At 44.7% G+C, this 17,322-nt stretch overlaps 2 protein-coding genes across 3 annotated transcripts in view; one reads left to right on the top strand and one right to left on the bottom strand.

Annotated features, from left to right (window-relative positions):
* Window positions 1–5,667: 5,667 nt before the first annotated feature.
* LOC146257972 (uncharacterized) lies at window positions 5,668–7,688 on the bottom strand. Of its 2 annotated transcripts, XM_084675182.1 has the most exons (8): window positions 7,296–7,688; window positions 6,932–7,002; window positions 6,668–6,844; window positions 6,516–6,577; window positions 6,347–6,433; window positions 6,218–6,259; window positions 5,976–6,149; window positions 5,668–5,762 (listed from the first exon to the last, which is right to left on the bottom strand). In XM_084675182.1, exons 1-8 carry the CDS (start codon window positions 7,451–7,453, stop codon window positions 5,685–5,687), a joined length of 849 nt encoding a protein of 282 aa, XP_084531308.1. In that variant the 5' UTR covers window positions 7,454–7,688; the 3' UTR covers window positions 5,668–5,684. The 2 variants fall into 2 exon arrangements, with proteins under 2 accessions (XP_084531308.1, XP_084531309.1); XM_084675183.1 differs by lacking the exon at window positions 5,668–5,762 and having other exon boundaries at window positions 5,922–6,149.
* An 8,832-nt stretch (window positions 7,689–16,520) lies between these two features.
* Window positions 16,521–17,322, top strand: part of aadac (arylacetamide deacetylase) — a 9,805-nt gene continuing 9,003 nt past the window's right edge. Inside the window, exon 1 of the mRNA XM_084675080.1 lies at window positions 16,521–17,280. Within this exon, the coding sequence (XP_084531206.1) occupies window positions 17,140–17,280 (141 nt within the window). The 5' untranslated portion in view covers window positions 16,521–17,139. The remainder of the gene's footprint in view (window positions 17,281–17,322) is intronic.

Genomic DNA, 17,322 nt, shown 5'->3' with positions numbered 1-17,322 from the left:
GCTGCCTCTGATACTGACTCTGCTGCTAGAACAGAGCTGCCTCTGATACTGACTCTGCTGGTAGAACAGAGCTGCCTCAGATACTGACTCTGCTAGAACAGAGCTGCCTCTGATACTGACTCTGCTGGTAGAACAGAGCTGCCTCTGATACTGACTGCTGCTAGAACAGAGCTGCCTCTGATACTGACTCTGCTGGTAGAACAGAGCTGCCTCTGATACTGACTCTGCTGCTAGAACAGAGCTGCCTCAGATACTGACTGTGCTGCTAGAACAGAGCTGCCTCTGATACTGACTCTGCTGCTAGAACAGAGCTGCCTCTGATACTGACTGCTGCTAGAACAGAGCTGCCTCTGATACTGACTCTGCTAGAACAGAGCTGCCTCTGATACTAACTCTGCTGGTAGAACAGAGCTGCCTCAGATACTGACTCTGCTGCTAGAACAGAGCTGCCTCTGATACTGACTCTGCTGGTAGAAAGGAGCTGCCTCTGATACTGACTCTGCTGGTAGAACAGAGCTGCCTCTGATACTGACTCTGCTGGTAGAACAGAGCTGCCTCTGATACTGACTCTGCTGGTAGAAAGGAGCTGCCTCTGATACTGACTCTGCTGGTAGAAAGGAGCTGCCTCTGATACTGACTCTGTTGGTAGAAAGGAGCTGCCTCTGATACTGACTCTGTTGGTAGAAAGGAGCTGCCTCTGTTACTGACTCTGCTGGTAGAAAGGAGCTGCCTCTGATACTGACTCTGCTGCTAGAACAGAGCTGCCTCTGATACTGACTCTGCTGCTAGAACAGAGCTGCCTCAGATACTGACTCTGCTGGTAGAACAGAGCTGCCTCTGATACTGACTCTGTTGCTTTCTTATCCTCTCTCCTTGCTCTGTTCACAAAACACCTGCAGGTTTAAGTGTTTTCTAAGATCGTTAACAACACACCCATGCTTCTATTAAGAACCCTGACTGATCCCCTCATGGGAGCGGACCTCCAAAGGCTGTCAGGAAAAGTTACAACGTCCCATCTCTGCGCCCCCGACAACATTCCTAACACCCCACACATGGCCCTGTTACAGATGTTGCTCTGAGCAGTAGACACACTTCCCTGTGATGGTCACGTTGCGTCCAGTGAGATGCACTTCTTCAGCATTGTTCTCAGCGAGTGCTCTCTGCCTGCCTGTCTGTCTGCCTGTCTGCCTGCCTGCCTGCCTGCCTGCCTGCCTGCCTGCCTGTCTGCCTGTCTGCCTGTCTGTCTGCCTGCTAGTGCTCCCTGTCTGACCTCTCTGGTGGAGCTCCTGTGAGGGAGAGTGTTGACGCTGTTAGCACGTCCTCTAAGTGATACCACAGCTGATGCTAGCATCTCCCCCGCCCTGCGGACGCAATCTTTAATATGTTCTGCTGAGTGGAATCTCCAGTGTTCACTTTATGGACTTTTATGATCCAGGGGAGAGAACTTTCCACCTCCCTCCCCCTCGCACTCCCCCTATCTCCACCCCAACAGCTGACACACGGCTGAAAGTGTGTTTGCTTAGAGGGAAAAAAAAAACTGAATTGCTGAGATTTGTATGGTAGATGAGTTTTCAATGCTCTGTCTCTAAGCCTGGCTGAGAACCAGCCTCTTATTGGTTGGAGACAGAAGGCTGTGATCACCTCATGCTGGGTTACACCACAGACACACACACACATACACACTGGGTTAAAACACATTCCCTGTCCAGGGGGAATCACTGTGCAGGGGCAAATCTAGGTTCCCACTTTTGGGGGGGTTAAGCCCCTAGATAAAACCTATTATTTTTCCTGTGACCCAGCAAAGCTAGGGGAGTCTTTTGTCAATTGTGTCCTCTAGTGGGTTTTAGGAAGAGAAATTAACAAATTTAGATTTTTTTTTTTTTTTTTTAAATAGCCCCCCCAATTTATTTAATTTTTATTAAATAAATTGGGCGGGGCTAATGAAACTTTTGGGGCTCCGGCCAAAATAGGGCTAGATACGTCCATGACAGACAGTGGGGTTGAATGTTCAATGTATGGACTGGCTATTGCCTTCAAATGTCTGCATTGACTCGGCAGCAATTGTCTCCCACGCCACTTGTATATGCTGCTACAGCCGTGTTGCTTTTTTCCAGAATATGTGCTCAACCATAAACACAAAATAAAACTTGTATCTGAAGTTTGGTGAAGGAGAAGGTTTTTTGTCGCCGTGTGCCATGGTGGATCCTAGTATTGGAGCTCCATTGATGTTGGCTTTTAATAGTTCTCATGCCGTCGCTTAACTCAGAGTTGACGTACTCCGAGTTGGCTTAACAAATTCAACTTTTCAAATTCAGCTTTTCTGGAACCGAATTTTTGGAGTTTCCCATTTTAGACTAACTCAAGTCAGAGTTCAGGGTTAATCTCAAAATGTGTTAAACCCGCTACCTGAGGCCTGTTCCATAAAGCGAGTTTACCGAATAAGCCAGACTTATGTCAGTTAGTCGGACTCATTTCTTGTTCATTTGGTTCCATAAAGCCAGCTCAACGTAGACACAAACAAAACACTGCCAAACACAAACACTGCCACTTCCTGTTCCGACACAAACACAAACACTGCCAAACACAAACACTGCCACTTCCTGTTCCGACACAAACACAAACACTGCCACTTCCTGTTCCGACACAAACACAAACACAAACACTGCCAAACACAAACACTGCCACTTCCTGTTCCGACACAAACACAAACACTGCCAAACACAAACACTGCCACTTCCTGTTCCGACACAAACACAAACACTGCCAAACACAAACACTGCCACTTCCTGTTCCGACACAAACACTGCCACTTTCTGTTCAGACACAAAGACAAACACTGCCAAACACAAACACTGCCAATCCTGTTCCGACACAAACACTGCATCTTCCTGTTCCAACACAAAGACAAACATTGCCAAACACAAAACACTGCCACTTCCAGTTCCGATACAAACACTGCTTCTTCCTGTTCCGACACAAATACAAACACTGCCACTTCCTGTTCTGACACAAACACAAACACTGCCACTTCCTGTTCTGACACAAACACTGCCACTTCCTGTTCTGACACAAACACTGCCACTTCCTGTTCTGACACAAACACAAACACTGCCACTTCCTGTTCTGACACAAACACAAACACTGCCACTTCCTGTTCTGACACAAACACAAACACTGCCACTTCCTGTTCTGACACAAACACAAACACTGCCACTTCCTGGGGCCTGTTGCACAAAACTAGGATAAGGGATTAAGCCAGGATATCTTGGTGATCCTGGCTCAATTGATCCGTAATCCGGTTGCACTAAAGATGGATAGGGGGCAGGAGGATATGTTATGGTATAAATTACCATGGAGATTTATTCTGTGGAGCTAGCCTGCTCCAGACCAGGCTAAATTCCAGGATCTATTTAATCTCATCCCTAATGTCAGTCAGCAGTCACCACAAATGGAAACCAATAGTTATTTCACTGCTCACTATACATTGTTATCACATATAGCTAGACCCACTGTCATTATTTAAACGTTTGTGATCATTAATTTCAATGATTTTGGATAAAAAATGATTTTTAGATGATGTTGCTATCATTAGATAATTTACAGTTTCCCATAGACTATAAGGCTATATATAAAATGATAGAATATTAGGGCCACAGAGGGGAAAAAAACACAAGTCATAATATTGTAACCAGTTGTTTTAAAGGAGGACAGTTGTTAAAATGACAGATGTGGGGCATTTCGTGAAATTGTACTTCAGTATGGTTTCATAAACAAAGACATGCTGATGTGCCAGAATATTAAGTATCACATTGTCATAAGTATCAAAACTGTAAAAACAATATGTAGCTTTTCTGCAGAAAGAACCAGCCTCATAAATTTATGACTTTATCCTTTTTCTTCAGTGTGGCCCTAGTACTCTGTCATATAAACAAATACACATTCCATATGAATATAAAAACACAATGTGTAACATTATGTTCCTTTATTGAATAAGGACAAAACAAAGCAGGTAAACCATCAGCTCCTTTCGAAACTGAAGTCACAGTGACTCTACAAGATGGAAAGCACAGAATCCAAGCATATTATACAAAATGATACATACACATTCAAAGGTCTGTATATAACACACCCTGCATGTCTGCACACTAAAATAAATGCAGGACAAATCCATACACATCAACTGAACAGACAAATGAATGGATGCAGTAGCCTCCCTGCAGCCTTGTATTACACACAGTATACCGCACAAACATCATAAGAGGCCAAATTCGTAAAAAAACGAACCCAAAAAAACCCAAATTCCTCTGCCACCGCAGGACATATTTAACCAAAATTGAAAGCACACATACTAACTAAAATAATTCAACACATATTGGTCCCTCAGCAGCCGACCACTGTCGTCATCAGGGAAGATTGCCGGATTGTCCCAGTCCATGGCTGGTGGCACTCTGGGGGCCCTCTCCTTCCTCAGGCAGGCCACATTGTGGAGGACAGCACAAGCCACAGTAATATCACATGCCCTAACAGGGCTGACCCTTAATTTGTGAAGGCAGTGAAAGCGTGCCTTCAGGAGGCCAAAGGTCATTTCAACTCTGGCCCTGGTCCTGGCATGGGCATGGTTGTAGGCCTGCTGTGCTTCCTGGGGGTCTGTGAAAGGTGTCAGGAGAAAAGGCTGGCAGCCATACCCCCTGTCTCCCAGCAACACACCAGAGAATTCACCTGTCAAACACAAAATCTCATCATTACTACCTCATAAACACAGTGATATTCTTGACACAGCCATGATGGTTATAAATAGGGGTTGTGTGGCTTACCTTGTGATAGGCACTGATAGATTTCAGAGGCCCGAAAGATTCTGGAGTCATGGACTGAGCCAGGCCATTTTGCCACAACATTGCTGATCACACAGTCAGCATTGCAGACCATCTGAAATCATAAGATGAGGAATATTACACCAATCAATGCACATCACTGGCAATGCAGCGTGTTCGTCAATGGACAATATCAAAAAGTTATGTTCACCTGAACATTAATGCTGTGAAAGGATTTCCTATTCACAAAATCGGCCTCATGGGCACCTGAGGGGGCTTTTATCCTTATGTGTGTGCAGTCCACTGCACCAATGACATTGGGGAAACCTGTCACACAAAGTAATGAGTATCCTACTATGTGTTAACAGTTGTCCTGTAATTTGTAGATCCTCTTACCTGCAATCCTATAGAACTCCTCTTTGATGTCACAGAGTCGTCTGTGGCCAGGGAAGGAGATGAAGACATCTGCTAATGCTTTGATAGCCAGACACACACTCCTTATTGTGCGGCAAATTGTGGCCTTGTTCAGCTGTTCTGCATCCCCCACTGAGTACAGGAAGGCTCCACTAGCAAAAAAGCGCAAGGCCACACAAACCATTTGCTCCACACTCAGTGCATGGCTCCGTGCAGTGCGGTGCTTAATCCTGGGACCCAGTAGTCTGCATAGATACCTGATGCCATCTGCAGAAAACCTGTATCTTTCATATAGATGGTCATCAGGGAAGGCCAGTGGGTCCAACCGGTCCCTGAAGACCCTTTCTCGCCTGAAGGCTCTCCTCAGCACAAGTGCTTCTTCATCCACCACATCTCGCACGAATGGGCATGCCATTGTCAGAGCAGAAAGGAACACACAATTTTGGGCCTTCATATAGGCTAGTGGCCACACCTGGTGCTGGGGGGGTGGGCAAAAGAGGGCGATGCCTTATAACGATGACTTGGTTGTACTGATTGCTGGGAAAATAAAAAAAACCTTAGAAAGATGCCACCGTCCTGTGTGCTCACAATAAGAGCTCATATGTCATGGCTCACTTGACTTTACGAGAATATACCTAATTTTTATTTTCAGCTGTGTCATCTTCTTGGGGAGGGGGGAGGAAAGAAAAATAATGATTAATACATTTGTGTTACAGTTAGCATACAGTGTACATTGAAGGCATATCTCACCTCCCTCTCAAGTTTTTTTATTTCAAGGTCCAGTTTCCTAATTGTCCTCTTTTTTATTTCGGACTCCAGTGCAAGATTTTCCATCTTTTTCTTCTTGTACTGAATGTCTATGTCTGCCAGTTCTATTTGGCGCCGGAGGTGGTTGCCATACAACTTTCTGATAGCTTGTGAGCTCTGTGAACACAATACAATTAGCGCAGCTGGAATTTGGCAGGATGTGGTGTCCTTTTATTAATACGCACTATGTTGCCAGGCTGGTTTTCCCACTGTATAGCATCTGGGTCCTGTAAAAGAAATTTGATTTTTTGATTTTGATGAGGACTCCTCACCATTGTAGAGTAAATAGTACTTTCACAGTCTTAACATGATACCTCATGCCTTCTGGAATCCAGAGAGATGGTCTCCTCCTCATCATCGTCTCCATCATGTGCTGTTGCTGCTGCACTGGGGCCTTCACCCTATCACATTTAATCGGATTCATATTGAAGCTAGTAGACAAGACATGCCAGGCCTACAGTATGCCTTTGATGGAGTACTCACTGGATCAGCATCGTCTGGTGCTTGTGCTGGTGGCTCTAACAGGAACACAGTGCTGCCAGACACTGCAAGGCAATAGGTAAACCAAAGTCAGACAGTCCAAATTGATTCAATATGAATGTGGTTGTATCCCATGTAGAGATGGAAGGACATACCTTGAATGAAGCGGGTGGCATCTTGGGAGGAACCTATGCTCGTCTCTTTCCCCCCAGGGATCCCCTCTAAGACGGGCCTGCCTTTATTTAGCTCCAAGGCCATGTCCTCTGCTGGGGTAAGGTCAGCCTTTGGTGACCCACCACCCGTGCCTTGTCTGTGGGTATTCTTTTTCACTGCTAAAACAGTACAGACAATGTGTGAGCAGGCACCTTCTGGGTACAATATATGCTTGTGCTTTGTTAAATATTAGTCAGGGACCATACCATTCTGCAGAATGTTCTTGTATTTGATTTTGACCTGCTGCCATGTCCGTTTTGGCCCGTTCATGTTTAATCTACACACACACACACACACACACACACATATTTAATGGAGTCACACTGCAAAAAATTACTTGGTATTTTTGTCTTGTTTTCAGTAAAAATATCAAAAAATGTATCATAGCTTTATACAGTGTGATGGAGTTACTTTACACAATTTCACTCATATCTGCAGTGCATTTCAATTAAAAATTTAACCGTTTCATAATTACAGTACAACTGCATTTTTGGAGATGTGAATTAAATATTTGAATTGTAATTGTGATGTTTCAGCGGAGCGGTGAGTGTGTAATTGTGCACTACTTACGCATTCAGGCGGTCTGCAATACTTTGCCACGCTTTTTCTCTTTGCTTTATCACTGTGGCGGTGTTGCCTTTCTTCTTAATTATATCTTTTACCTCCTCGTATGCCTCCATGAGGATTTGTGCTTCCGACGGGGAAAAGTACGCGGCTCTAGTTGCCATGGTAAATCAGTTAATCTGTGATCTGTGGCGGGGTCTATTTGAGTGAGCCGTGAGCGCGCACCTATCCAGGATTGGTTTCACCTGGCTTAATGAATCCGTGTCTGCTCATCCTGGCTTGGTCTTTGTGCAACCAATTAAGCCTGGACGCACATGTTTTGGCTTCATTGAGCTCAGCTGAGTCATTTATCCCGGATGTCTTAATTCTACTTTTGTGCAACAGGCCTCAGGTAGCGGGTTTAGTGAAAACTTTGAGTTGTTTAACCTTGAAAAGACGCTTAGGCTACTCCAAGGTTTCCATTCCAGAAAGAGAGGTAACGAAACCTTTTGGTAAGTTTCCATGGTAACTTAGTCCGTGAAACTAACCTGCTCGCTAGCAGGTTTTCCATGCCAAACTCTGCGTTTCTACCGATCCCCTCCCACTTTCTGAGCTTGTTAGCGGTGGCAGACATGGAATATCCTTTCCTGGTTCAGCCGAGCGATCTCGAGCAAAATGTAAGTTGCTTAGTTGTACGCTGGGAGACGATTTTAAGAATGCGATTTGATGTGCTTTAATGCCCTGATGAATACCTAAGTTAACGTTACCGTTTCCCGTCACAATCTGGAATTTATTTTAGCAAAATTCTAAGCCCTTGGGCCATTGCTAATGTTACACAGAACTGACCAAATGCTTTTTGGCACTGAAATAAAGACAAATAATTGAAATTGTATTTGGTTTTCTTCATTGCCTACATATAGAAATCAAATGAGTATTTTTATTGGCTATTGTTCCAACTTTCTACAATTTACATGATTCACCATGTACCGTCCTGTAACTGGTATTTCAGGAAATATATTTCAAGATTTTAGGGGGTCAATGTTAGCGAAACAACTGAAACGTATTCCCCTTTGAAGGAAGATGAGAATTACAGTTATTTGACTATATGGATTAAATCAGAGCAAGAATGGTCAAATTAAGGTTAAATAATATAATAATTTAATCATATTGCAAATGAATGAAATCAATGAAGGTTAACTCTTCCTACTCTACCATGATGATTGATAGAAAGCAAGAGGTGAGGAAGAAGGAGTAGGACAAGCCAGAGCTGAGGAGATAGCCTTACAAGATCAGCCTTTATTATTATGCCCTAAGTACACCATCTCTTGGTCAAAATGGAAATTCAGAAAATTCTACAATTAATATTCATAAAGGTAATTGTTCCTACAATCAACACCAGCTGTGACCATGCATCCTCCTGTAATTGGTGTTCCAGTAAATCTTTTTCAAGATTAGCCTTTATTCTTCTACCCTAAAAAGGCCTACACCATCTCTTGGTCAGTTTTTGACACTTTATTCATGAGATGCAGTTTGTACAACTCATTTACATGTAACTGGGAATACATGAGATTGCATTGAATTTCACAGTTCCACATGTATAATTCACCTGCCATTAAATGAACATCTCACTATATACAGCATCCATGCTCTGTTGTCAAAATGTGCAAATCTAGATTACATTGAGATTTAAAAAAAATAAAATAATAATTTTTATTTAAAACAATTTGGTAGGCTAATGTAACTTTTGGGGGGGCTCCAGCGCCCGGCTAGATACGCCCACGTCACTGTGGTATATTGTTTGGAGAAACTGACCCTTATAAATGGGTGTGAAGTCTCTGGAGGTTGTGTGAGAGTAGAGGACTGTGGAGATGCTGTATGGGTGGAGACTGCAGTGTTCACAGCAGTACACTGCAGATCAAGAGATTGCCGGTTCAAACCCCCCCATGTCCTTGAGGACAGTCTATCAGGGTCCTGGATGTGTGTCCCTCTGACGTTCTCCAGCAGCTGAGAGGACAGCTCTGGTTCTGCCTCATGATGGACAGCCTTTTTATAGTCCTGTCCTGGGTTTGAATAGGAACGCTTACATCATATCCTGTCCATGCTCCAACAAGACATGACTGTGGAAATGAGAGCTCCACCCACCCTGCACCCTGAGCACCCTCCATGAGGGAGTGTGTGTGTGTGTGTGACAGTGTGTGTGTGTGTGACAGTGTGTGTGTGTGTGTGACAGTGTGTGTGTGTGTGTGTTTGACAGTGTGTGTGTGTGTGAGTGAGCAAAAAAAATGATTGTGTTGAGACTCCCATTAAGAGGTTGCAGGTTCAAATCTCCTGTACTTGCTAAGGATTAAAGTTACAAGTGAACATGTTAATGTATTTTACCAAAAGCTTTATCTTGCTTAGGTAGGATAGAAGTTCATTCGTTATTTTGGACTTTGGCCACTAGATGGCAGCAAAGGTTATTAAATAAAGTTATCGGTTATTGGTGTCATGGAGAAAATTCTAAATACATTTTCATATCGGGATTTAGTATAAGTGATGAAGGAACATGGAATGTTGTTTGAAAATGTATGACCTGAATATAGAAGAGATATTGAGTCGGAGAAAGGAATCAACATCCTACATGAAGATATGTTATGATTCCATAACCATTGGAAGTGTAAAAGACAACATCCATCTGGTGCATCAATTTGTTTTTTACAAGATTTGCTGATACTGTAATACTTAAGTTGACTTAAGGTCAACCAATCTTTTTTAATAAAGATAAATAAAGTTTTTTATGTTATAGAAAAAACTTTTTAAAGCTTTCTTTCTGGGTCAAGTTCAAGTCTTTTATTTGTCAGGTACACAGAACAACACAAGGTCAGACTGGGCACTGAAATTCTTATGACAAGACAACGCAAGCACCTGGCATAACATAACATATACGTATACAGAACATAATTTACATCTATGCTGAGCTTAAATAAGTGAAACTTCCTAAATATACAGATAGCAATAAATAATCGACTATACTAACCCTAATACTAAAACTTCCTAAATTACAGATAACAATAAATAAGACACTATACTATAACCTTAAATGCACATAAACCTGTTTCAACCCTATAACCTATTCTAACCTAAGTGGAGTACAGTACAATAGTGCAAAATTGCAGATCAGTGACTAAGTCAATGACCATACAGGAGCCTGGTGGCGAGGTACAGACATTAAGTTACACACAATACAAATCGAAACCTGAAACTCCAGCATTCATTGACTGGGATTGCAGCGCTACCTGCTGGTTAAGCAAGCATTGACAGGTACCTTGTCCATCACGTAATAACCTCTGCCCTCCCAGGTAACAGTGATGGCAAGGTTAATCCTTCCTCTGTCATCTAGAAACACAATGGGCTTTCCCCTGTACAGTCTTGTGGACTAATCCTTCATGACTGTTGAATCATTAACGCTGTTCCAACACGTTACCGTGGTGATGTTAACGTTGTTCTGTCTTTTTGTCATGGTGACCCACCTTCTGCACCACAACGTTGGCTCACCATGACCCTAAGGCAGCTCAAGGGTTAAGGGGCTCTGGGCAGATAATCCACGAGGAATTCGGTTAGAGGCCAACATTCCTTTGAGGATGAAATGTTTTCACCATGAGAGTGTGGGTGTGTGTGTGTGTGAGAGAGAGAGAGTGTGTGTGTGTGTGTGTGTGTGTGAGAGAGAGAGTGTGTGTGTGTGTGTGAGAGAGAGAGTGTGTGTGTGTGTGAGAGAGAGAGTGTGGGTGTGTGTGTGAGAGAGAGTGTGTGGGTGTGTGTGTGAGAGAGAGTGTGGGTGTGTGTGAGAGAGAGTGTGTGTGTGTGAGAGAGTGTGTGGGTGTGTGTGTGAGAGTGTGTGGGTGTGTGTGTGAGAGAGAGTGTGTGTGTGTGAGAGAGTGTGTGTGTGTGTGTGAGAGAGTGTGTGTGTGTGTGTGAGAGAGTGTGTGTGTGTGAGAGAGTGTGTGTGTGTGAGAGAGTGTGTGTGTGTGAGAGAGTGTGTGTGTGTGTGTGAGAGAGTGTGTGTGTGTGAGAGAGTGTGTGTGTGTGACAGCAGAGGACGTATCTGCAGGGTAGCCCCCTGCCAGTCCTGTGACCTTGGTGCTGAGAGAGAAACAAGAATTATGCACGCATGACTCATGTGTGTGTGTGTGTGTGTGTGTGAGAGAGAGAGTCTGTGTGCTAAATGTAACTCTAACCCAGTACTAAAAAAGTCTGGTACAAGGTGCGTCTGTTGGAACATATTTACTAACTACAACGGTTTACAAGCCATCTATTAAAACTGTCTTCATAACTCCCCCTCCCCTCCTCTTTCTACCTCTCCCCTCCTCCTTTCCTCATGTACCCTCCTCCCCCTCCTCCTCTCCCCCCATCTCCTCATGTATTGGAGTGTGTGTGTGTGTGTGTGTGTGTGTGGATAGGGAGCTGAGTGTGAGGTCAGGGAGTATTGTATGTGTGTGTGTGTGTGTATGTGTGTGTGTGTAACAGGATCCTACTACACTGCTGGCACATCTCCAGCAACCTGACATGCTTCACACACACTGGCAGTCTCTTGACCTCTCCTCTCTCTCTCCACTCCCATCTCCCCTCCCAAAACCTTCAACTGCTCTTTAACTACATCCACTTCCCCCTTACAGCCCTCCCTGATCTGGGCAAGGGTTCTGCTGGCGCGGCTGCGGTCTGTGTGCGTTTGGTGCACAGACAGAGAGAGGCAGGTGTTATAGTGGTGCTGTGATCTGTGTGTGTTTGGTGCACAGACAGAGAGAGGCAGGTGTTATAGTGGTGCTGTGATCTGTGTGTGTTTGGTGCACAGACAGAGAGAGGCAGGTGTTATAGTGGTGCTGTGATCTGTGTGTGTTTGGTGCACAGACAGAGAGAGGCAGGTGTTATAGTGGTGCTGTGATCTGTGTGTGTTTGGTGCACAGACAGAGAGAGGCAGGTGTTATAGTGGTGCTGCGGTCTGTGTGTGTTGTCTTCCCACATTGTTTCATCTTGAATATGTCGTCAGAATGATAAAGGAATGAGAGGAAGGGGGAGTTGGAGGGGGAGGAAGAGAGGGGAGGAAGAGAGGGGAGGAAGAGAGGGGAGGGGAGGAAGAGAGGAGAGGGGAAGAGGAGAGGGAAGGAAGAGAGGAGAGGGGAGGAAGAGAAAGGGAGGGGAGGAAGATAGGAGAGGGGAGGAAGAGAGGGGACGAAGATAGGGGAGGGTAGGAAGACGGGAGGAGAGGAAGGGGAGAGGGGAGGAGGAGAGGGGGAGAGGGGAGGAAGAGAAGATAGGAAGAGAGGGGAGGAGAGGAAGAGAGGGGAGGGGAGGAAGAGGGGAGAGGAGAAGGGAGGAGGAGAGGAAGAGGGGGAGGGGTAGAAGAGAGGGGAGGAGAGGAAGAGAGGGGAGGGGAGGAAGAGGGGAGGAGGAGAGGAAGAGGGGGGAGACTAATGATGAGAACAACAGTGTATGTAGGCCAGACTCCACCAGGTGCAGCACCATGCCAGGCACTTAATTACTCCACACACATACACACACACACACACATACCTTGTCCTGGGACAGAACCACACACACACACACATCAACACACACACTCTCTGGCTGGTGGTTCTGCATCCTGACAGCTCTCAGCCCCAGAAAGCCAAACAGAGACTGTTACTCCAGAGACAGAGAGCTGAGGCAGAACCAGATTAGGAGCAGGTGGAACTATCTTTTACAGTGGCCATGTCAGGACAGCAGGGTCTAAACCTACATGTGTAAGGTCTTGTGTGTGAGTGTGTTTGAGTGTGTGTGTGTGTGTGTGTGCTTGAGAGAGAGAGAGTGTGTGTGTGTGGGCGTGATCCATGGAAGTCTGTAGATGGGATTTGACCCTGGTCCTAGAGTCAGGAGAGTTATAGAGAGACAGATTAACATTCCAGTCCCCAGACCCAAGACCCAGACCGCATGTGACCCACACACGCTAGGACACGGTACCACAGGCCCTGACCCTACACACATGCACACACACATGCATAATACCTTACACGCACACACACAAGCACTGACACACATGCACACAGACACACATGTGTGTGTGCGTGTGGTTGTGTTGTCCTTCTACATCTCCTTAACCCTGCTATTATCCTCTCTACTGGATCTGCTTTAAAGGGGTCAATTACTGATGGTAAATGGTATTTCACACTGTTCCTTAAGGTCTCTGAATAGGGTATGTAACATTGGTTGGGCTGAAAATGGCCCGGGTGCTGTTCTATGCGCCCAGGTGCACCCTGTAAAATAAAGTCAGAGGTTTTCTCCTTTTATGGTATGCTCATAAATATATAGATTACATGACAACGCAGGTCATTTATTCGAATGAAACACAGTCAGGAACATGAAAAACAGCCCCATTGCCAATTACCTAAATGATCACACATTCTACCCATGATAGATACAGGATACGTTAGCATTGTTAATAACTGTTAGTGACAACATCATACTACAGCTTGCGATTGTGGTGAACATAAGGTCGGTCCAGCACCTCTTTTCAGCAACAGCTTCATAGCAAATCCTGCTTTACATTGTCCCAGGTTTTCAAAACTGTCCTCTGTGAAATGGTTGGAGCAAATGTGTAAGCTAATTGAGGGTCGAACTAAAGAGATCTTCTCATAGACAAACATCACAGCCCGTCGAGTGTTTGGTTCCTTGGGAAGGCACAAAAAGTGTTAGCATTCCCTGTACAGCCTGGAACACTGCATTTACGACCGTAGTCCATTTTCAATATCCTTGAAGAACTTTCTTCTTTGTAATTCCGTGGAAGTACACAGAGCAGCGTGCAGCAAATTTTGGGGCGTGACAAAGGTACAGACCAGAGCCAAAAGAGGTGGAGCCACATTTGTGACGTCACAAATGTAGCTTTCTCGAAACCGATCGTTTTACAGTTGCAGTTTAAAATTGTGAGATTTAGATAGGAAAGAGGTGTCAATGGACTTTGAGGTTCACTGTATGTCCATTTTACCCACGAACTGTTGTTATTCAACTATGACAAAGTAAACTCGGTTTTGCAGTCAATGACTCCTTTAAGGAGCCATAATCACTAGACGAGCAGATGTGCCCTCCATGCTCTGGCCTGTATAGCAGTTTCATAATAAATTCAAACTTTCTCACAGTTTGCTATAGTGGAGCTGAGATTTAAATATAATCTTTTAAGCAAGGTCTGCCTGTCAAGATATATATACACACACACACACTCCAACATACTTGCAGCTCGCCTCCTGGCATCTGGGAATGACATAATTAGGCTCCTGTTATCCTCAGACGCTTTTTCCAGGAACCAGTTCTGGAGTAACTATTGCTACACTGTACATAGGCCATGTGTTGTTTTTAGTTAGGCATTTTAGATAAGTAGATTCATGTCTCTTGTATGTAATGTTTTCGTGTATGGGCCATTGCGCCTGAAATAAACATTAAATAAATAAATACTCACACACAGAATCAAAATACAGCCTTAATGAAGACAGTACCCCCCCCCCCACACACACACACACACACACACACACACACACACACAGACCTCCTGGAGAGGCTTGTCAACAACATGAAAGTTTCATTCTACACTTCAGGAGGTCCTTCCCGGGGAGGGGAGGGGGGGAATAGAGACAGAGGGGAAGTAGGGAGAGGAAGTGGGGGAGGGGGGTTGTTGAGGAGGGAGTCGGGGGGAGGGGGTGGGGTGGTAAAGTGGCAACCGTTGGTCACTGTAAGCATTTCTAGCTTTCACACATCTGTGTGGCTGCATACCCGCCCAGCCATGTTCGATACGTCTCTGTATTCGTTTAAAAAAAAATTGGCATGGCGCAGGGTCGCCGATGTTGTCAGTGCTCCTGGTTGGGTTTTTGTACTTTTAAATTATTGTAACAAAACATAACTTTGCACTGCTAGCGCTAGCATCACCGACTGGTTACCCTGAGGTTAATGAGAGAACAATGGCTAAGGGTTAGCCTGTTCTGGCCTATTAAATGTAAAGTTTCTAACTTCATCGGAAGTTCTAAACCTGGCCTAGCCGTGGTAGTTACGCAAGTTACATCTCTTTACAATGTGCTAACTGTGGTGCTGATGGACACTTTGTCTTCTTTGATCGCTCTAATACATTTTGCAGTGAAAGCGAACCGTTTGGCTCCCGCGGTGTTGTTAAACATGTGATAAGCGTGAATGGATGTGTTGGGCGGCCACATTCAGTGTCCTTCTCTTTCCATCTGCACCACATTATTATTGAATTTTAAAAGGCATTGAATACTTAATATTGAAATTTAAACACCACTGAATTTGTTGGTTTTAAATGAACCTTTTTTTATTTACATATAAATTTACTAAATGTTTAAAAAAATGTCAAACACCAAAATTCAAGGTTCAGAAATTCAGGTTGCTCAAATTACAGTACAAGTACAGTAATTTTTGGGGCCCCCTGTCAGTCAGGGGCCCTTAGAATCATCTCAACTCCCCCCCCCCCCCCCCCCCCCTTACAATACCCCTGGTTGGACCCTTCTTGGAGAAGTGAAATGGTTCGATTGCATTCAGGCTTGATTGCATTCAGGCTCGATTGCCATACCTTGGTTGCAATCTGATTTGTTGGGCCTCAATTTTTTGGCATCAGAATTTCACCATTTGAATTTGAGGCTTGAATTTTCTAAATATTATTTCTGGTATCAGAATTTTTTATTTTATTTTTACATTGAAATTAATTAATATTTCAATTTTAAAGAGATGAATTCAAAACCAACACATTCGGTGGTGTTTACATTTCAATATTAAGGATTCAATGCTTTTTTTAAATTCCAAACATCATGTAATTGATTTGCTTCCATAAGTGGGCCGCAAAGTGGAAAAGGTCGGGAATGTCTGGTCTACACCATATCCACCTCAACTGTGGTTTAGCTTTTCCACAAGCTCGCGCAGGGCACTTTATCAACACGAGCCACAAAAGTGTCATGTTGCGCCTTGAGCCTGCTAAATTTTTCATGCTCCCTGGCTCGTGAAAGTACTTGTAACTCTCACATTAGACACAATGTCGTTCTAAAGTGCGGCTGTTTGGGTGGGCTGGTGGATAACGGGTTGCCGTGCTGGTGTGGTGTCACGTAGCTAAGACATGACAGTGCACGGGGTTATCCTGAGGTCTCCGGCGGATATTGAGGTGTGTGTGTATATATAGCAAGTGAAGATGTTACCGGCCAACCACTTCTAGTGTACCTCTCTGCTAAGTACTGACTGATATCGCCTGACACCTCGTCTCCATGAATAGACAACGCTGACAACGTCGTTGCACTTCGAGTTTGAGGGGTGACAGGACTCCGGTGATTAGACTTTATGTACAGCACGCCGCCTTTGGTCGGCCTGTGGCCGATCCTACCGATATAGAAAACAAAGTTTAGTGTAGCCTACACACTGTGGAAGAAACATACACAAACTCAAGTCATGCTCCGTTTCCAAATCGATTACAGCGAGGCGAGACGCTCGAGAGGGAAGCACCTGAGGAATTTGCAGAGCCGCGCGCCGGAGTCGATTTGCCCCGTGAGCAGCGCGGGGCGCGCGCTCTACTGTCTGTTCACAGTCCTAAAAACCAGCGCATGAATCAATATCCTTTCTTTGATCGGCGGGAAGGGTAGAGTCAAGCACGACCGGTTAGTGAGCGGGCGGGCAGTGATAGTCACGGGTAAAGAACCGATCATGCTCGCTAATAGCGATTAGATGAGTCTAACACGTGCAGTCATATCTAGCTGGCTGGGCTCCAAAATTAATACCGGATTACGCACTGACCGGAGTGGATTCACTTACAAATATACAGATCCAGAACCGAAGTTTCTTTCCGCTCCCGGAATCAGCTGCTGGGTAACTGGTTAAAATGAGGTTGAAAGGTTTATTTTTACTCCTCTCCCTTGGAGCTTTTACCGCCTATTACATTTACGAGCCCATCCCGGAAGACATCGAGGAGCGCTGGAAACTCATGCTGACCAACTGTTTGTTCAGAAGCCTCAGTCACCTGGTAAGAACGCAGTTACACACCGAGCCTGCGTCTGAGACTGCA

The sequence above is a fragment of the Hypomesus nipponensis genome, chromosome 15 (assembly GCF_054491055.1).
Source record: "Hypomesus nipponensis isolate SF chromosome 15, ASM5449105v1, whole genome shotgun sequence".
Lineage (NCBI taxonomy): Eukaryota > Metazoa > Chordata > Actinopteri > Osmeriformes > Osmeridae > Hypomesus > Hypomesus nipponensis.
The sequence above is the reverse complement of the archived record's forward strand: the minus strand, read 5'-3'. Positions and strand labels throughout refer to the sequence as shown.

Coding starts and splice junctions, on each gene's coding strand:
- LOC146257972 (XM_084675182.1), bottom strand. CDS start 7,453: ATGGCAACTAGAGCCGCGTACTTTTCCCCGTCGGAAGCACAAATCCTC. Junction 7,003..7,295: donor ATTGCAGACCGCCTGAATGC/GTAAGTAGTGCA, acceptor GTGTGTGTGTAG/ATTAAACATGAACGGGCCAA. Junction 6,434..6,515: donor CACCAGACGATGCTGATCCA/GTGAGTACTCCA, acceptor TAAATGTGATAG/GGTGAAGGCCCCAGTGCAGC.